Raw genomic sequence first — 21,242 nt, 5'->3', positions numbered from 1 at the left:
AAAAAAAAACAAATAGAACTTTTGGAAATAAAAATAAACTCAAGACAAATACAACAAAACTCCAGGGATGAATAAAATAGTTGCTTAGAGACTATTGGAGAGAGAACTAGTGAACTGGAAGAGAGATCTGAGGGAATTACTTAGAGGGCAGCATAGAAAGATTAAGAGATAAAACATATGTAAGAGAACTTGGGCCATGGAAAAGGGTCCTACACATGCCCAATAATATTTCTAGAAGGAAGGAACAGAAAAAATAAAAAAGATAAAATATTTCAGAGTAAATATTGACAGATAATGACTGAAAATTTTTTAAGATTGATAAAAAGGATTCATTAGACTTAAAAAAACACAGCATGCTCCTATCAGGAACAAAAGGTCTATATCCAAGTACATCATAATCAAATTACAGGATATCAAGGACAAAGAGAAGATCTTAAAAGAAACCAGTTAGAAAAAACTAATATTTTAAAAAGAGGGGGAAAAAAGGAAGGAAGACAAAAGGAAAAAGTTTAACCTGCTCTTTGGAAGTTGACAGATCTAACTTCAAGCCACAGTTCCACCCCTTCAAGTCAAGTGGGAAATTTACTTTTTTGAGTCTTCGCTTCCACACCTGTAAATATTTAATCCATGGTTGTCATTGCTAATTCCATAACAACCTGGCAAAATGTATAACAGAAAGTCTTGCCTGTTAGCACTTGTTCAGCAAAAAGGAGTTATTAATACTGCTGACACAAGTATTAATAATTTCTCTATGATATGAATTTTTACAATATAAAATATGAATTTCTACCTTCCCATGGATCCAATCTCAGGATGACTAATATTTAAGCATACGTCATACTGCAGAAAAAAGATGGCATCTCTGCTGTAACAAAAGCTTAAACCACTATCATGGGACTCCCTCAACCCTCCAAGACAAACTATAAAGATCAAGCCTCCCTGAAGTCTGGTCAGCAAGACATCTTTAGAAATACAATGAAAATCCCTGTTTTTGTAGCTTCCTTTTCTTCAAGACTTCCTTAAAATCAAAGACAAACACAAGGGCAACTTGTAAGACTTCTTTGGCTCCCCTACCCCAGACTAGTTTACCTGGTCCCACAGGACTTCTCTCTGGAAAGACTGAAGGCAGGAGGAGAAGGGGACAACAGAGGATGAGATGGTTGGATGGCATCACTGACTCAATGGACATGAGTCTGAGCAAGCTCCGGGAGATGGTGAAGGACAGGGAAACCTGGTGTGCTGCAGTCCATGGGGTCGCAAAGGGTTGGACGCGACTGAGCAAAACCATTGATCACATTGTTTCTGCTGGATTGTTTTCCATCCTCCCCACTAAACCCTACGCTCCTTAGAGGCAGGTACCTTACCTATCTTGCTCATCATTGATGCTACAGAACTTAGCACATGGCCTGAGACTTTTAAGGAGTCTTCAGGTAGAGAGAAGAAACTGGAAGTTAGGGGTCAAATTCACTAGTACATAAAAACAGCATTTTCTAGAATTGAAAGGGATGCTAGAGAACATCTAGCCTTCCCAATGTTTTTCAAGATGAGGAAAATGAGTTCATCAATTGGTGTGAAAATTATGGAAATCAGACCCCAGTGCCGTTCTGCCAGTTCCCAGTTGATACTGCTTACATTCTGTCATGCTGCCTTGAGGACCATGGCTGGGTAAGTGAAAGAGGCCAGACAAAAAGAACAAACATGTAGGATTCCAGTTACATGAAATACCAAGAATAAGCAAGTTTGCAGAAATAGAAAGTAGATTAGAAGTTACCAGAGGCTGGTAGAAAGGAGGAATGGGGATATATGGCTTAATGATGACAGAGCTTTTGTTTGTGCCGATAAAAAAGTTTTTGAAATAGATAGTGGTATGGTTGTACCACGTTGATGGTATATCACTGACTGTACACACTTAAAAATGGCAAATTTTATGATGTGTGTAATTTATCAAAACTAAAAAGAAAAAGAGAAAGAGGATCATGGCTACAGTCAGCCCCCACTCTCCCTGCTTCTCTAGGCCAGTTATAGGATGGCGACAAAGACTTTACCAAGCATTGAAAACAATTATTAAGGGGAAGGTGTAAACAGGCAGAGATAAAGGTATGATGTAGCACCATCAAATTAAAAGTGACACTTCTCTATTATTAACCCACAATTTTTCAGCAAAGTAAAATCTGTGAGCTGATACTGGAAAAAGACCAGTTTCATAAGCTATTTAGTTTTTTCTGGATACAGTGTAAAATAACTGTTAAAGCCATAAAGGATACCATATGGCATCAAGGAAGGGAGAAAAAAAAACTTTTTTGTTGTCGCCGTTATTCAATGAACAATTAGTTCTCTAATCTCCCCCCAAATTAAGGTGCCATTAAGAGAAAAAAATCAAAAATATCAAGAAGACATAGCCAGAATGGAAAGAAAGTTGAAAAGATAAATAAAATGAGCATTCCTCTAGCTATATTTGGAGGAGTCCTGCAGAGAAAAAAATTCCAGCTAGGCAGCATTGAGACACAGTTTATTAATGCAGTTTCCCCCACAGCAGGACACAGAAAGAGAAATTGGTAAAACAGTCACATTAAAAAATTATGACTCTTACATCCGATCTTTATGAATACACAGAAAAGAAACCGTCCTCTTGAGTCGTCCTTGGGCCATGTTGAGGCAGAGATGCAAAGAATTTTTTTCCCTTCCAAAGCCTCACAACATTTGCACACATGGTAGGAACAAACTGAAAGCTATATTCCATCCACATTTAGGGGATTTTAAAGGTGTTTATGAAAAGACCCTAGGTGAGATTTTGAGCAGTTCTTCCAGTTATGTTTTGCAATATACTTCAGTCTTTTGTTTTTAGAAAATATACAAAATTGAAATCTGCCTGGATTCCCTTTGGGGAAAAATTATAGTAGGTGGTAAAGTGGTTATAAATGGAACTTCCCTAGAACCTTGGAGGTGGAAAGGAGCTTGAAAAGTGAAAAGTGTTAGTTGCTCAGTTGTGTCTGACTCCTTGTGACCCAATGGACTGTAGCCCGATAGGCTCCTCTGTCCAAGGGATTCTCCAGGCAAGAATACTGGAGTGGGTTGCCATTCCCTTATCCAGGGGATCTTCCTGACCCAGGGATTGAACCCAGGTCTCCTGCATTGCAGGAAGACTCTTTACTGTCTGAGCTACCAGGGAAGCTGGAAAGGAGCTTACCAACCACCTAATCCAGTGTTTTGCCTAGGGTAGACTATGCTGCACTGATGAGTTATTAAATCAGTTTAGAGGGTCAGGACTAGCATTGGGAGTAAAGGAAGAGGAGGAATAGAATAAAATGGAGTGGAATATAAAAGTGTGTTTTATAGACTGTTTTGTGAAAGTTCTGTTTCAATTGTGTATTTGTGTGCGTGTGCATGTGTGTGCATCCTGGGTTACAACATAAAGTGTGTCTTACTTGGCATGATCCATGGCAATTGAGTAGCTCAGAAGGTGCACAGTTCCACAGCTTACTGCTCCCTGGGGCTGACGAGCCATTTGAGAAACAGAATCACAGCCTCCCTGTGAAAAAGAGGGGGTTGCATGTGACAACACATACAAGGGCATGTTACGCTGTTAGTCGCTCAGTTGTGTCCGACTCTTTGTGACCCCTGGACTGTAGCCCGCCATGCTCCTCTGTCCATGGGATTTTCCAGGCAAGAATACTGGAGTGGGTTGCCACTTGGTTCTGGTGAAAAACATTGTGAAGTTGCCAATCTAATCTAACACCCCTTGTTCCAGGTAAGATACCTGGAGTCAGAGAGGGGAAATGACTTTCCCAAGTCCATGACTCATAAACAGCCCTCCTCTCTGGGCTTACAGTATCCTTTCCATTTGACTTTAATGATCAAAGCATGCTTGGAGGTGGGTGTCAATTCTTGCCCTGTGGTTTCCATGCCACTTTGGCAGCTGACATTCTATTCCTTCCTGGAGCAATTCCTGTGCTTTTGGATCAGCTGGACTCGCCTCTCCTTTCATACTCCTGCCAAGCTTGCACCACCCAGGATCAGTGGTTCTGTAGGATGGGGCAGGTGTGTGGAGGGATAAATAATCTGTGCCCAGGCTTGGATGATCCATGGCAATAGGGTAGCTCAGAAGGTGCACAGTTCCACAGCTTACTGTTCCCTGGGGCTGATGAGCCATTTGAGAAATAGAAGCACAGCCTCCCTGTGAAAAAGAGGGGGTTGCTTGCGACAACTCATACAAGGGCATTCTCAGAAAGAAGGCAACCAGCTGACAACTGTGGGCTTTAGGTAACTCCTGCCAGACTCTTGCACTCTGGCTGGTCTTCCTGAGCCAAAATAGAAGCCTGTAGAAAGTATTCTGTGACTGCAGAGATACAGCGGGATTATGAAAGAGGATCCTGTCTGGGACTCAAAATGCCTATGGTTTTGACTTAGAGAAGAAAACGATCTACCCCATGAATGAGCAAACATTTATATTACATTTACTCTGTGCCAGGCACTGTTCTGAGAATATTACAAATATTTACTCATTTAATCCAAATAATCAACATCTAGGCCTTAAGAGGACTCTCCTAGCTGCAGTCCTAGGCAGAAGGTGGAGAAGTGTTGAGAGGTGTTAAAATAATTTGTTTTTCTTCAGGATCCGAAGACAGGAGGGCAAGCACTCTTAATAGAGTTTAGAACTATGTCATTGACAAAGTGCATTAATCAACAGTCAAATCCAGAGAGTAAAGGTCAATTGCCTACTTTCTCTTGGCAGAAGGAATTGGGAGGAGGATTGTTCTTCTTGCAAAGATTCATCACTTTTTGATGCTTTCCAGAAGTGGTGATGGATTTTCAATGAGCCATCTACTCTTGAAAAAAAGCACCCTCATATATTTGCAGTGCGGCTGCCTTTGGTGCAGAGGGTCTGCTTGGGTCCTGAAACCACCCACTCAAGCTCATACAGAAATCTAACCTGTGCCCCTGGCCAAGGATCCAGTGCTTTGTTCAGGATTGTATGCTAGAAGAGGGTTCTCAATCATTTAAAAATTAGCTTATCATTAATTTCAAAAACTGGACCTGTATTCGGAAACTTCTAAATTTGACTTTGATAATGAAAATTAGTAGAAATTTACTGAACTGTAAGAAAGGCAAGAGTTTTTGTTTTTTTAAAGAGCAATAGGAAGTGAGTTGTTTTTTTTAAAAGTACTCTATGTATCCTTATGTTTTCTATGTTAACATTTAAATCCCACAATACTCTGATTGAATCTCCATTTCATAGATGAGAGAACTAAATTAAATGACTTGCTGAAAGTAAATAGGTGAGGGAGAGAATTCAGAATATAGTCTGCCTGCAGAACTCATTACTCTTTTACATCATGCTACAGCCTGAAAGTTTTTCTTTTTTTTTTTCTTCATCTGAAAAATGATTTGGTCCTAGCAGCATTCACTGACCATGCCAAAATGTTAATTGATCTTTTCATGTCACAGCCTACGGATTATCCACAAGGAATAGCAACAGTTAAAACCTCTTCTCTGTAATTTTTTGGTTCCCTTAACAACTCCACCATGTAATTAAACTTATTTCTCAAACAGGCAGAAATGGTTCACTAAAGAATCTGAGAAGAACTGTTTAAATTACGCTTAGTTTCTTGCCCTGAGTTAACCATGGTCAAGTCTGGGCTTGGAACTGGAGTTCAGGAGGAATGTGGAGAATGCTGCTGGCCCAGAGTGTACCAGTACTGAAGTTAAATGGGAGTCAGGGTGTATTTCCTGTACATCTGTGAAACTTCTAACTTCGCTCTGCCCATGGTTTTTCTCCTTGAACATGTTGGGTAAACATGTAGATTGCTGAATATTTATCCTTTTCTTGGAGCAGCCTCTATTGATTTGGGCAGCAAATCTCACATAGTTATTAATCATCAGAAATGGAAAATGTTTCTTTTTGAAAGATGTAACTATTAGAGGTTTCACATTAATGTCTTGAAAAAGATTTCCCATTATCACTACCGTCTGCGGCTGTATTATGAAAATATTTGGCTTACACCACAAAGTTTATGGACTCTTTTTTTTGAGTTGTCTTAGCAGAGGCACTGAAACATAAGGATGGCATTAAATGGTTAAATTACACACTGTGTTGTAATGCACAGTGAGATGGGAAACCCAGAGATTTAATACCATCATGAGTCTATAAAACCCCAGGTTTACAAATGCAAGTCAAATAAAAATCTATTAAAGTAGCCAAAAGTTGCTTTGAGTTAAGAGGTCGTTAAATAAAAAGAAGATAACAGGCAAGATTATTTGGACCCACATGTCAAATAAAATGCCAAGATAAAACACCAAAGGGCCATTGCAAAAATACATTAATAAACTGCCTCCCTCCCCTCTCTCCTATGGGTCAAAACGAAGCTTAAGAAAATACAAAGATGTTTTCTAAGTTTGAAATCTCCAAGAAGTTAAGGGTCCACATGCCATATACAAAGTACTACACCCTTTCCTGGTCTGACAATGGCTTCTCTGAGGGGACCATGCAGTTAGTACCTGGGGGGGGCAGGACAGGGAGGAGGGCTGGTGGGGGGTATTGACCAGTACAATCTCTTAAGAGAGCTGGATGAGTCCAGATGTTGGAGAGTATGATCTCCTGGATGCAATGGAATTTATGCTGGGAGATTAACGAGAAGAATTAATTTATGACTCTCTCTACCTGTTTGCAACATGTGCTCAACTTATTATCGGTACACATTGAGTTGCACGGTAATTACACTGCTGAAAATCAGGTGCAACACAGGACCACGGTAGTTAAGCTTAAGGGGGACGGGCATTTGTCATATTTTAGTCTGCACATCTGGTTCTATCATATTTGCCAAATGATTAATATAGGACTTTATTACAGTGAAATCCTTTTATATCAAAGTTTTATTTGCCAGGAAATAGAATCCTTTCCTTCCATGTCTTTTTCCACCATCCCCCACATTCTCTGCTGAACTCTGAAATTTCTAGCACTAGGATTCATGTGAGTGAGCAGGACAGGGAATCTGCTCTTGCCCTTGTTCAGCTCTCTTAAGCTCTGTGGTCACAACTGGGATATACATGCGTCCTTTGTTGTTAAAGCACATCCACAAGGGAGAAATCCTAAAGCTTATTCAAAAACCAGGTAGGATGTCAGATACCTCCAATAGTTAAAACCACAGGAATTAAATTCTAAATTTTAAACTCCCTTTTATTGAAATATAAGTTTGTTTAGTATATTTACACCACACTTTATGCACATATATACATAGAAGGCAAATTCTGTCAAATAAAAAAAAAAGTTTTTCTTAATAAAAAATTAAAATAAAAACAAAGTAAAGTGCATAAAACGGATTTCTTTTCCTTCCGGTGAACATCCTCATTGTCAAAATGTTGGCCGGTTGGGAAGGGGGAGGGATTAGAAATTCATTCTTTGACTCCGTGCACACAGGCAGTCCTGCATTTGTAGCCTTCAGGCCAAGGCGACAAGCTGTTAAGGAACAGGTCAGACAAACTGCCAGGGACTGCAGGACTCCCCCCATTCTGTAGGTCCTGCTCCCTTTGTCCTATCGGAGCGGTTCCCCAGCTCTTAACAGTGACCTCACCATCACGGAGCCGGAACAAAGGGAGAACACGGGAAGGGGGCTCCACCAGCCAGTATCAGAGCCCTGCTGCCGGGCCACCAGCGCGGCGATCGGTAGGAAATTGCAGAATTAGCTCAATGGCTCCAATAGAAGTTTTCCTTTTTCGGGAAGGGAAGGGGCGGGTGGAGGGGTTGCCAAGGAAGGGGCTGTATCTTCTACTGAGACTGCCACCCGGGGGCCAAACTCCGGCAGCAGCCAGTTTCTTTGGATGCAAACTCCGTGCTGGCACAGGGAAGAATCCTTTTATAGGCTGGGTGAGCTCATCCTCCCAGAACTTTGAAAGGAAACTGCTTGGGACTGCGAGAAAAGGGCAGGTGGGTGAAGCGGAAGTTTTTGGTCGCCTTCGCGCTCGGGTCTCCGGCTGGGCGTTGGCCGGCTGGTCCGCAGGAGGTGGCAAAGACGACGGCCCTTCCCCCCATCATCCATCCCCCAGCCAGGGGTCTCACACTCTCTCTTCCACCGGGTAATGCTAAGTCCCGGGTCGGCGGCCGTACTTAGCCTTACAGTGCAAAATGTGCTTGGCAAGGAAGTCGAGGCGGCGCTGCAGCAGCTGAGCGTGGGGGTCGGCGAGCGCGGCCAGCTCCGGGAAGCGAGGCTCGTGGTGCTGGTAGAGGCGCAGTAGCCGGGCGGCCGCGTCCTGGCCTCGGTGTAGCTCCAGGACGCGCCGCGCCGTCCGCTCTCGGAACACGCACACAGACTGCAGCAGCGGCTCGTTATATTTGTCCCACATGCCCGCCACCCGGTAACCGTGCACCAAGCCCGCCTCGTTGTCCAGAAAGACCAACGCCCCGCCGGGGCCGCGGTGCAGGTTGCTGGTGGCTCGGTGCATGACCCGCGGGTCCCACTGCAGGCTGAAGAGGTTGCTGACTAGCCGGTCGAAGTTGGCCGTCAGGTAGTCGAAGAGGATTAAGTCGGTCCATTGCACCAGGTCCACCAGCTCCGCCCGGCTCCGGTTGGCCAGCTCACCCCCGGCGGCGCGCAGGGGCCGCAGACGGCCGTCCTCGGAGCGCCAGGGCGCGGGCACCACCACGTCGGTGAGGTTAGGCAGCCAGCGAGTCAGGCTTACCACGCTGCCTTCGGTCCAGTGAGCGGCACGAAGCTCCTCCCGCACCTGAGCCCACTGGGCGCCCCGAGCCTCCACCCGGGCCAGTGCCAGCGGCGGCACGTGGCGCTGGAGGCCCAGCAAGCGCGCCAGGTAGTAGGACAGGGCCTCGCCCTGGATCTGCTCCGGGTTGATGCCGTAGCGCACGCAGGCGCGGGTGCCGTCGGCGAAGCGGGCCAGCCGGTTGGAGCTGCGCCCGCAGCCCCCACGCTCCAGGGCCACCACCCGGGCGCGGCGCGCCGCCTCCAGCCACGCCGCCGCCTGGGCCTCCGAGAAGCCCCGGGGCACCTGCTCCTCCAGGCCGCGGCTCCAGAAGACGCCCCCGTGCACCGCGGCGCGTTCCTCCGGCCCGGGCCGCCCGGTTGGCACGTGCCGCCTGCGCTCACCCGGGGGCTGCCCGGGCGGGCCGTCCGCGCCTGCCGCCAAGGTGAGCAGCGCCCGGAAAGTTTTCAGGGAGCCGCCGCGGGCGTCCCGCGCCAGGGGCGGAGGCAGAGGAAAGCGAGGCGCGGGCTCCCGGACGCCGCTCCGGGCCAGGTGCCGCGGGAGTCCGTCTTCGGGCGGCCGGGAGGTGGGTAGCCCGGTCCTCGGCGGCAGGAGTCCGCCCCACAGCGTCAACAGCGAGCCCAGCGCCAGCAGCCAGAGCCCGGCGGTGGCGGCGGCGCCCCGCATCCTCCTGCCCATGCTCCGCGGCCGCGCCGGTGCCGCCGCTGCTTCAAGCCGAGCCCCGGCACCCGGGTCCCGGTGGCGAGGCGGGCCCGTCAGCTCGTTGGCTCCGGGGCTCCGGGCGCCTCAGCTCCATCGCGGCTGCGGGGCTCTGCCTAGCGCTCCGCTCGGCACTGAGAACTCGCCCGGCTGCCGCTTCCCAGCTGCTTTTGTATTTCGCTGTGAGACCCTCCGGCGGGCGCGATTCTCAGGCGCCCGGACCACGTGGGAGCGAGGGCGGGGGGAATCCCCCTCCCCCTCCTCCGCCGCCGCTCCCCGCCCCCCACTCCTCCGCCCGCTTTCCCTCCTCTTCCCCTTAAAGCGGCGATGGCTCCTTCCAAGCGGGAGCAGCGGCCCCACACTCAGTCGGGGACTTAGGGGCTGGGAGCTGGAAGCCCGGCTGCAGGCGCCCGCGCGGGGGCGTGGGAGCAGGCTGCACGGAGCTGGAGTCGCGCGGGGTGGGAACGACGCGCCGCTGGCTCTCATGGGGGTTGCAGTGGGCGCGGAGTCCCTCCTGCAAAGTTCAGAGTAACCCCCAATCGAGCTCCGGGCGCCGCCCGGCGTGAACGGGGGCGGGTCTTCTTGCCTTGTCCGTTTCCAACGGTGTGATTCACCCTGCCTTATGTAAATCCCGGGAGCTCTCCGAGCCACGGAGGATGTGACTCCAGCCGGGTTAGAAGAACCATCTGTAGCAAACAACTTTGAACCGACACCGCCTTTCCCGAGCGCGCTCACTACCCTGGTCCTGTGTGATTTGAGATTGGTCGCTCGCCCTTTCCCGAGGGACTCTCTGGGAATTCGACCTCACTGTGCAAGAACACCTAGGCAGGTTTCATTCAACAAAGCGTCTGTCCTCGCTTCTGGACACGGAGCAGTAAAATCCACAGATGCGGTACCCTGCTCACCGAGCTCACAGTCTAGGGGGATGTTTAGGTTGCCATGACAGGCTTACAACTCAAGATCCGACCTAGTCCAGGGGACGGGGCCTTAGAGACGGTTTCTCTTAAGAATGACACGATTCGGCTCCTGGGGACACAGAAGGGATCGGGCTTGCACAGGACCACAGAGGTAGTAAGTGAAGAAACAAATTCAAACGGGGGTCTCCAAGTAGCCTGCCGCTTGATTTTCCTTCTATCAGGAAAGTTCACCATTTTTAGTTAAGTGGCCAGCATTATTTTTAAAGGCTCACTGTCATTTAGTTAGTCACTTTATGCCCCACGTGTGATTTTCAATTCAACAAATGAAAAAACAACAACCATACCGCATTTGACTTACTGGTTTAATGGTTTTAAGGGAAGAAGTGTTTAGGGAAGAGGGTGGAGGAGCAAAAAATAATAATAATAATAAAATGAAAAACAAAATCAGCAAACCACATTGCCTTCCAGACACTTTTTGGGTTCAGTCCACTAGGAAAGTTATTGGATAAGAACTGGCTCTCCCTCTCAGCTCTGTGCATTAGACTCTGTCCCAGATCCAAACCAAGATTCTCAGGTAAGACACAAGATGAGGGGTGGGGCTGGATTCCACCTCGGAAAGCAAGGGTTTGATATCTGTTTCCTTTCACATGTTTCTCTTGCCTTTATCCCCCGCATCAGATGCACATGGGGGTTTTCAACTGAATCAGTGCATCACCTGGTACTGATTATACTGTATTTGCCAAAAAATGAACGTTCTAGTTATAGGGCAGGCACCCTAAGGTTTGTGACTAAGTAGAGGCATCTGAAGACCACATCTAAGAATTCCAGAGTTGCCCCAGTATACCTTCAAGTGTTTCCATATTGACTGAAATGCGGGGTTTTGGTTGAATCTCTATATCATGCCTTTATATAGATCTTATCTGATGATGAGATTACTATTGCTGTACTATCTTACTTCATTCAAAGGTACCATCTTCCTGTTCTGTGCAAGGTCCTTACCCTCATCTTTCCCTAGAAGGCAGAGGACTATATCTTAACAACTTTCTATTTGTCTTACCAAGTAGCATAGTATATTGCACTAAAAAGGTGCTCAGTAGCATTTAATTTTTTGTCTTTTGGTTTAACTTCTGAGAATTGTTTTTTGGAATGCCTTGCTTTCAGCTTGGTTGTAAACTATAAGCAAGATCTCCACCTTGTGGGCATAAGTAGAATATCATCTAATTAGAAAAGCATACATTTTCAACAGGCCGGTTAATGGCTTAAATCTGAGAATATTACTTGACTACCCTGGCCCATGCCATGTCCTGGGGGCTATGGGGATATCCAAAGCAGTTAGTGTCACTGTCTTTTTAGCTGTTAACAGAAACTATAACTATAAGGGATAGTTCACTATAAACTCTATGAGGAGTCTGTCTTATCTTTTATGGCTGTCTGGCACAATACTTGGCACTTAGTTGGTGTTCAGTAACGCTTAATAAATCATTGGAATGTTAATGAGATAAAGCTCTGCAAGTAGCATGTAACAAGTCATTAAAAAAAACTGCTTCCCATTAAAAGATACAAAATAAGAGTTTTCATTCATAAAAGGGGAAAAAAATTGGTGAAGGATCCACTTCATGAAAAGAAGAAGCACATGATTTTCAGGCTAGGAGGGCTGACTTCAACCCAGTCCCAGAATCTTCCGATCACATTACTGGTATTGATAAAGAAACTGAAGACTTGAAGCAGTCAGCTAAGACCTTGCACCTCAAAACACGGACTGACCCTATCACAGCCAGTGGCTCAGAGACATCGGACTGAATGCACTGGGTTCCCGAACAGGAAGCACTAATAGAAACTTGAACAAATGCATTGAAATGCAGAATTACAGAAAGCTGTAGGGATAAAAGAGAAACAACAAACCCAAAGTAGAAGGCAGTTTAAGTGCATTATGTAAGTTATTGTTTTAGACAGTGTTTAAAAACACTTCTCTGCTTGTAAGAGGAAGACACTCCCATTCTCCTCTACTTTCTGGCATGAGGACACCCCTGACTGCTGTCCCCCTGGGTCTCCCTGGGACAGCACAAGGCACTGTCCACTACAATGTGTGACCGCAGGCTGGCCCTTCTGGCAGTTTCTTAGGGATGAGGGGAGGTGCTGTTCATCTGTTCCTACACAAAAACCTATTTTCACTTGGAGAACTTTCCTAACAATCCTCAGAGCTTCTCCCTGAGCCTCAGCTTCCAACTGCTTCACACTTGTCCACAGTCCTGTTAGAAGAATGATTTGTCTCATAAAAGAGTGCCTGCTGGAGAAGAGAGAAGAGGTGGAGTTGAGGGGTGGGTGCAGGGCAGCAGGCTGGGGGTTGGGAGGTTTTCTAAGTCCAGCGTTTCCTCTTAGTGGCTAATTATTTCCTATGTCCATGAGTACCAGTTTCCACATCTGAGAAATGAGGATGATAAACCCTACCTACCTCATATGGTTGTTGTGAAGTTCATGTGAGATGTTACTAATAACCATAACAACATTAACAGCAAATGCTTATCGAGCACTTATTATGGGCTAGGCACAGGTCTGAGCTCTGCACATGTGTTCTCCTTTCACCATCCCGACAACTAGTCTTGTTCCCACTGTACAGATGGGGAAACCAAAGCTTAGCCAGTAACTGGCCTGAAGTTACACAGCACGTAAAGTTGAAGTTAAATCGCTCAGTCGTGTCCAACTCTTTGCGACCCCATGGACTGTAGCCTACCAGGATCCTCTGTCCATGGGATTTTCCAGGCAAGAGTACTGGAATGGGTTGCCATTTCCTTCTCCAGGGGATCCTCCCAACCCAGGAATCGAACCTGGGTTTCCCACATTGTAGACAGACACTTTACCATCTGAGCCACCAGGGAAGTCCACATAGCAAGTAATGATGAGGCCAAACTCTTGGGAAATTATAAACTACTAAGAAAATGACAGATATAAAAAAATTTTTTAATTAAAGTAAACTCAACTGTATGCAGGTCAAGAAGCAACGGTTAGAACTGGACATGGAACAACAGACTGGTTCCAAATAGGAAAAGGAGTACGTCAAGGCTGTATGTTGTCACCCTGCTTATTTAACTTACATGCAGAGTACGTCATGAGAAATGCTGGACTGGATGAAGCACAAGCTGGAATCAAGATTGCCACGAGACATATCAATAACCTCAGATATGCAGATAATACCACCATTATGGCAGAAAGCGAAGAACTAAAGAGCCTCTTGATGAAAGTGAAAGAAGAGAGTGAAGAAGTTGACTTAAAGCTCAACATTCAGAAAACGAAGATCATGGCATCTGGTCCCATCACTTCATGGCAACTAGATGGGGAAACAGTGGAAACAGTGATAGACTTCGTTTTTTGGGGCTCCAAAATCACTGCAGATGGTGACTGCAGCCATGAAATTAACTATGTTTGCTCCTTGGAAGAACCTAAATAGCATATTGGAAAGCAGAGACATTACTTTGCCAACAAAGGTCCATCTAGTCAAAGCTACGGTTTTTCTAGTAGTAATGTATGGATGTGAGAGTTGGACTATAAAGAAAGCTGAGTGCCAAAGAATTGATGCTTTTGAACTGTGGTGTTGGAGAAGACTCTTGAGAGTCCCTTGGACTGCAAGGAGATGCAATCAGTCCATCCTAAAGGAAATCAGTTCTGAATAGGAAAGACTGATGCTGAACCTGAAACTCCAATACTTTGCCACCTAATGTGAAGAACTGACTCACTGGAAAAGACCCTGATGCTGGGAAAGATTGAAGGTGGGAGGAGAAGGGGACAACAGAGGATGAGATGGTTGGATGGCATCACCGACTCAATGGACGTGAGTTTGAGTAAACTCGGGGACTTGGTGATGGACAGGGAGGCCTGGCGTGCTGCAGTCCATGGGGTCAAAAAGAGTCAGACATGACTGAGTGACTGAACTGAACTGAAACTCAACTCAGATTTTGCTCTGAAATGTTCTCAGGGGTGGCTCTTAAGTAAAATGCTGAAAAGCATGAATCCTCAAACCAAACTGTTCAGATTTAAAACTTATCAACAGTGTGATTTTGAGTAAGTTACTTGACCTCTCTGTGCCTCTGTGTCCTCATCTTTAAAACACAGTAATACAAGTGTTATTGGTATTACTAGTTACAACAACAGTATACTATCTGATGAGTAATATGTGTGTATATTAGTCGCTCAGTCGTGTCTGACTGTGCGACCCCATGGACTGCAGCCCACCAGGCTCCTCTGTCCATGGAATTCTCCAGGTAAGAATTCTGGAGTGGGTTGCCATTACCTTCTACACAGGTGAGTAATAGGAATTAATTAATAGTGATAACCTTACAGTTTAAATTAGCACCTGTATGTAAAGCTCTTAGAAGACAAAGTCCAATATACATGTGTATACACACATATATAGTTTTTCCTTGATGGCTTAGCAGGTAAAGAATCTGCCTGCAATGCAGGAGACATAGGAGATGCAGTTTCCATCCCTGGGTTGGGAAGATCCCCTGGAGGAGGGCTTGGCAACCCACTCCAGTATTCTTGCCTGGAAAATCCCATGGACAGAGGAGCCTGGCGGGCTTCCTGGTGTCCAGAGGGTTGCAAAGAGTGGAGCACGAATGAATTGACTGAGCACACACACAGATCAGATCAGATCAAATCAGTCGCTCAGTCGTGTCCGACTCTTTGTGACCCCATGAATCGCAGCACACCAGGCCTCCCTGTCCATCACCAACTCCCGGAGTTCACTCAGACTCACGTCCATCGAGTCAGTGATGCCATCCAGCCATCTCACCCTCTGTTGTCCCCTTCTCCTCTTGCCCCCAATCCCTCCCAGCATCAGAGTCTTTTCCAATGAGTCAACTCTTTGCATGAGGTGGCCAAAGTACTGGAGTTTCAGCTTTAGCATCATTCCTTCCAAAGAAATCCCAGGGCTGATCTCCTTCAGAATGGACTGGTTGGATCTCCTTGCAGTCCAAGGGACTCTCAAGAGTCTTCTCCAACACCACAGTTCAAAAGCATCAATTCTTCAGCACTCAGCCTTCTTCACAGTCCAACTCTCACATCCATACATGACCACAGGAAAAACCATAGCCTTGACTAGACGGACCTTTGTTGGCAAAGCAATGTCTCTGCTTTTGAATATGCTATCTAGGTTGGTCATAACTTTCCTTCCAAGGAGTAAGCATCTTTTAATTTCATGGCTGCAGTCACCATCTGTAGTGATTTTGGAGCCCAGAAAAATTAAGTCTGACACGGTTTCCACTGTTTCCCCATCTATTTCCCGTGAAGTGGTGGGACCGGATGCCATGATCTTCATTTTCTGAATGTTGAGCTTTAAGCCAACTTTTTCACTCTCCACTTTCACTTTCATCAAGAGGCTTTTGAGTTCCTCTTCACTTTCTGCCATAAGGGTGGTATCATCTGCATATCTGAGGTTATTGATATTTCTCCTGGCAATCTTGATTCCAGCTTGTGTTTCTTCCAGTCCAGCGTTTCTCATGATGTACTCTGCGTGTAAGTTAAATAAACAGGGTGATAATATACAGCCTTGACGAACTCCTTTTCCTATTTGGAACCAGTCTGTTGTTCCATGCCCAGTTCTAACTGTTGCTTCCTGGCCTGCATACAAATTTCTCAAGAGGCAGATCAGGTGGTCTGGTATTCCCATCTCTTGAAGAATTTTCCACAGTTTATTGTGATCCACACAGTCAAAGGCTTTGGCATAGTCAATAAAGCAGAAATAGATGTTTTTCTGGAACTCTCTTGCTTTTTCATGATCCAGTGGATGTTGGCAATTTGGTCTCTGGTTCCTCTGCCTTTTCTAAAACCAGCTTGAACATCGGGAAGTTCACGGTTCACGTATTGCTGAAGCCTGGCTTGGAGAATTTTGAGCATTACTTTATTAGCGTGTGAGATGAGTGCAATTGTGCAGTAGTTTGAGCATTCTTTGGCATTGCCTTTCTTTGGGATTGGAATGAAAACTGACCTTTTCCAGTCCTGTGGCCCCTGCTGAGTTTTCCAAATTTGCTGGCATGTTGAGTGCAGCACTTTCACAGCATCATCTTTCAGGATTTGGAATAGCTCAACTGGAATCCATCACCTCCACTAGCTTTGTTCATAGTGATGCTTTCTAAGGCCCACTTGACTTCACATTCCAGGATGTCTGGCTCTAGGTCAGTGATCACACCGTCGTGATTATCTGGGTCGTGAAGATCTTTTTTGTACAGTTCTTCTGTGTATTCTTGCCATCTCTTCTTAATATCTTCTGCTTCTGTTAGGTCCATACCATTTCTGTCCTTTATCGAGCCCATCTTTGCATGAAATGTTCCTTTGGTATCTCTGATTTTCTTGAAGAGATCCCTAGTCTCTCCCATTCTGTTGTTTTCCTCTATTTCTTTGCATTGATCGCTGAAGAAGGCTTTCACACAACTCATTGTTAATTTGCAATGTGTTAGTTTCAAGTGTACAACAAAGTGATTCTGTTATACATATATATATATGTATATATTTATTCTTTTTCAAATTTCTTTCCATTATAGGTTATTACAAGATATTTGATATAGTTCTCTGTGCTATACCATAGGTCCTTGTTGTTGACCTGTTTTATATATAGTGGTGTGTATCTGTTAATCCCAAACTCCTAGTTTTTATTATTCCCTTTTCTTTCTGTTTCTCTACTCTTCTCCTTTTCTTGTTGCTGTCCTGCACCAAGCCTCACTTGGGTCTTGAGAAACATAATGCAGATGGCAACCCTGCCCAATGCACCCTCTTTAAGCCCCAGATGAGCATCTTCCCTGAAGAAATTTACTCTCTTCCTTCCCTATAGAGTCAGTCCATTTGGTCCAAAGTTCCCAGTGTAACTCTTGTTGACATCCCAGAGCCTCCAACCAGCCTTGAACAGCTGGCTTTCTCGCACTGCTCTGCCTCATTCAGTCCTGATCTTTTCTGGGTGTTCTGAGTAGCAAGCCTTTCCGGGGGAAAGATGCCAACATGCACCCTTCTGGATGCTTCTTCAAAACAGAAGAGAGGGAAAGACCATGTCAGAGATAAGTACAATATTCCTTGAAACTGGGTATGACTCCTGTTTTAGCTGTTACGAGCTGTGTGACTGCAGGTAGCTTTCGAGTCTCGCTGGGCCACAGTTTCATTATTTGTGTTTCCTTCTCTACTCTGTCTCCCCCTAGGGTACATTATTTTTCTGCTTGGGGATCATTTTCCTTTTCTTGGTATCTATTTGACCTTGATCTGGATCTCCCAAGAAATGCTTAACTGATTTCATCTTTATATATCTGGCTGTTAGGGACAGGTATTATACACACCTGACTCTAGGTAAATCCTGCTGGATAGCTAGAAAGAGGTCTGGGAACATAGTCTTTACAATCAACCTGTCTACATGAGTGAGTCCCAGTTGTTGTTTTGGTAGTATCCTGGAGCATTTGGGATCTTAGTTCTCTGACCAGAGATCAAACCCATGATCTCTGTGATGGAAGTGCTGAGTCTTAACTGCTGGACCACCAGGCAAGTCTGAGTCCCAGATTTAAGAACACACTGTGTTTCTGGAAAGAAAGTCAAGGTTGACACGAACCCTTAATTTATGTTGAGACTAATAGTTATAGGATTCTCTTTATTTCATGTAGCTCTCTTTTTGACCTGCTTTTGGAAAAGGTTCCTGTAGCCACTGGTGTTAGAGACTAGAATCTAGAGTTGGAGCCTTGGTGAATTAATTTAGTAAATTTCAAAGCAATTGCTGATGCATATCTCAGTCATGTATCATCACACCCTAGTTATAGGGTATGATGGTAAAAATTCTGGACTGGGCATTTGGGGACATGAATTTCCTTCTCTACTATAACTTAGTTCAACTGACATTTCTTGCTCATGTGCTAAAGGCCAAGAACTGAGCAAAAAGTGATGGCATCGGGTTTTCTCTTGTCTTTAACACCTGCATCAGGAAACACTGGTTGTCTTCACCCTTCTCCCTTCCCTTCCTGCTTCTTGGCAGGTCTCCATCCTCCTCTCTGTGCCTGGTGCTGGAGGGGAGGCTGAATCCTGATTGGGCTAAATCAATCAAGTCCCTTCCATCGCCTTGCCAGTGTTGGATTTAGGCATAGACAAATGGCAGCCATTCTGGCCAGTGACCCCAGAAGGGAAGTCCACAGCAAGGTTTCTGGAAAAAGTGTCTGTGCCATGACAAAAAGACACAGAAAAGATACGGCATTTTCCTCCATGGCCCAGGTCTAGATTTGAGGCCTGGAATTGTGGCCATCATCATGTAACTGCAAGGGGAACTAAGTGGACACACTGAGGGGAGCAGAGCAGAAAGAGGGGAGGAAATCCCCGGTGATGTCCTCATGTCCTTGGTGATGTCACCAAGCTCCTGGATTAATCCACTCTGGAGCCATCCTGCCTCTGGAGTTCCCTGGAGGTTTAACCCACTCTGTGTTGGGAGTTTTGTTCTTCGCAGCCAAAAGATTCCTAAATGATATACCTCTCACATGGGACTTTGCAAACCAGAAAGAGGGCAGACATATAAACAGAACTCTTCCACCGCACTTGTGCTGCTGGGAAAGCAGTGTGCTGTGGTCTTGTGATGCATGTGCTTGCAGCCAGGCTGAGTCTTGCACTTACTAGCTGTGTTGTCTTGGGAAAGTCACTTAACCTATTAACTCATCTGATAAAGGGAGGTGAAAACCTCACCTGCTTCGTTATGTTATTGTGTGGATGAAATGCACAATAAGACTTACTAAGTGCTCAATAACTGTGATCAATTGCTCTAGCTATTATGGAAATATTAATAGAAACCACACAAGAGCCCAGAGGAGGGAGCAACTAATTCTACTAGAGAAGAATTAGGAGGAAGGCTTCACCAAGGAGACAGATGTGAATCTAGGTCTTGAAGGGTAACTGGGGATTTGCAGGTCAGGGTTTGGGGAGGAAGAACGTTGGGGGTGAGCAGAAGGAGCTGTGCTTGAGTTCATTCCTACATTTCAGGAGCTCAGTGTCCTCATCCTTAAAAGCACTTTAGTGTATTGGATTAGCTTAATCCTCTTTTCATGAAAGAAACAAATCTCAGGTCCCTTCCCTAAACTGAGAAGCTACAGATGGGAGATTCTTTGTGGCCCCTTTATCACTCACCTATCATTTTTCAACCCACCCTGGGGAAATTCAACAAACATTTGCCACTGAAGAAGGTGACGCTCACTGGCTTTGTTGATTTCTTTGTTCATTGCAGCCCAGAGCCTTATCTGCTGTGCAATTAGCAATGCTGTGCTTCTTCAGCTTCCCCAGGCCCCATGCATCTCATCAGTCAGATAGATGCTGAAGCTTAATTAAGCTTGTAAAGCTTTCTGATTTCCTTAGATGAAAGGTGGCCCATAAGTACCAGGTTTTATTTTGGTGGCTCCTGCCAAAGGTTATTATAAATAGGACTGAGTGCCACGTGGCTGAGCTCTTAGGGTGATAATGTGTCAAGACCAATTGAGGCTGCCGAGAGCAGAGAGATTATCATAATGGTTCCATCATAGGTGGTGGGTGTTAATGGAAGTGACTGAAAAAAAAAGTACTGGAGGCAGCGAAGCTGGACCAGAGGTGGCTGCGAGTGAAATATCGGCAGCTCCTGGGATCTCCATCATAATCATTAGCTATATTAGCCTCAGAGCCATTCTTCTGCCATCTCTTCTAGACCAGGCTCAAATTCAAGTAAAAAATGATGCTTTAACTCCAAATGAAAATATATTCCCTTGCTGCTTTTTAAAATCCATTTACATTAAAGTGATGGCCAGTAGGTAAGTAATTTATAACTGGGGGCTCACTGCAGAGTGGCGGGTGTCGTTGGAATAGCGAGCAGCCTAAGTGGGAGACCGAGGGCTTTCCAGGCCTGGCCCGAGTCATCGCTGTTGGCCTGAAGAGGGGCTGGAGGAATATGCAAAAACAAGGGGTAACTTAGGGACACTCCCTGGTAGGGGATGGTGAATGGAGAGGTGGCATTGTATTTCAACAGGAAGGTGGGTGAGCAATCAGGTAGAAGTTCTGCAGTCATGCAGCCCTTGTTAAGAATGTGCGAGCTTCCTGGCCTCTAGGGTTTCATTTTCTGAAATCAGTTCTCGGCCTTCGATGGAAGACAGTCAACAATATCTGATGATGGTGATGTTGATGAGGATGACAATGATTTAACCCCTTTGCTAGTTGAACTTAACCTGTTCTTTTGAGGTCCAGTTAATCTTGACCCAAATTCCTATTCTATGGCCTGGGAGGATCCAGAAACATTCCCTCCCTTTCTGAGAGCGCCTGGGCCTCTGTCCCTCAAGCTTGTCTCTCTGTGTCCGCCTCCTGCTTCTATGCTTGTTGCTTTGACTCCAACACACAGTAATGTGGATGTGAGGCTCACTACCTTATCCACAGACCCTACCCCAAATCCACTTGGGCCAAGAGATGAGTTTAGTAGCTTTGCTGAAGATCTACGGGGGCTTCTGGGGTGGGGCTGGGGTCCCCTCATTATGTAAAGCCTTCTTTCCTTCAGCTCTCCTTTCCCTTTCCCTTTGTGGAGAAACAGGCAAAATTTCCGTCTTCTCTCATGGCCTGCTCCCATTCAGGCCTCAGCAGGATCTCAGCTTCTTCCACCTCAGGTCCAGGTTTACCTTGTGATCAGGTTGGGAACAGAATCTGAAAGATTCTGGGGGTCCTTTCTACAGGTGGTGTGATGGGTGAGAGCTTTTCATGAACTCAGTCTTTACGACTTTCCCCCTCTCCACCCCTTGGAGGTATTCCTCCATTTCACTGATGGGAAAACCAGAGTATCATGAGAAGTAAGACTTCTAATTGGCCTGGGAAACTTTTGCTAAGTAACAGAAGAATTTCAAATCTGGTCATCTCAAAGACAGAAGTTAGCTTTACTGCAGTGCCGTGTGACCTCCTGGAGCT

General features: G+C 45.7%; 1 protein-coding gene across 1 annotated transcript; it reads right to left on the bottom strand.

Annotated features, from left to right (window-relative positions):
* Positions 1 to 2,493: 2,493 nt before the first annotated feature.
* Positions 2,494 to 9,595, bottom strand: FJX1 (four-jointed box kinase 1). The gene has a single exon (XM_024975901.2). It carries the CDS (start codon positions 9,388 to 9,390, stop codon positions 8,077 to 8,079), a length of 1,314 nt encoding a protein of 437 aa, XP_024831669.1. The 5' UTR covers positions 9,391 to 9,595; the 3' UTR covers positions 2,494 to 8,076.
* Between the last annotated feature and the right edge of the window lie 11,647 nt (positions 9,596 to 21,242).

This window comes from Bos taurus, chromosome 15 (assembly GCF_002263795.3).
Source record: "Bos taurus isolate L1 Dominette 01449 registration number 42190680 breed Hereford chromosome 15, ARS-UCD2.0, whole genome shotgun sequence".
Classification (NCBI taxonomy): domain Eukaryota; kingdom Metazoa; phylum Chordata; class Mammalia; order Artiodactyla; family Bovidae; genus Bos; species Bos taurus.
Note: the sequence above shows the minus strand (reverse complement) of the source record. Positions and strands in the feature narration are given on the sequence as shown.

What these genes read in the sequence shown, in the direction of transcription:
- FJX1 (XM_024975901.2), bottom strand. Translation starts at nt 9,390, where the DNA reads ATGGGCAGGAGGATGCGGGGCGCCGCCGCCACCGCCGGGCTCTGGCTG.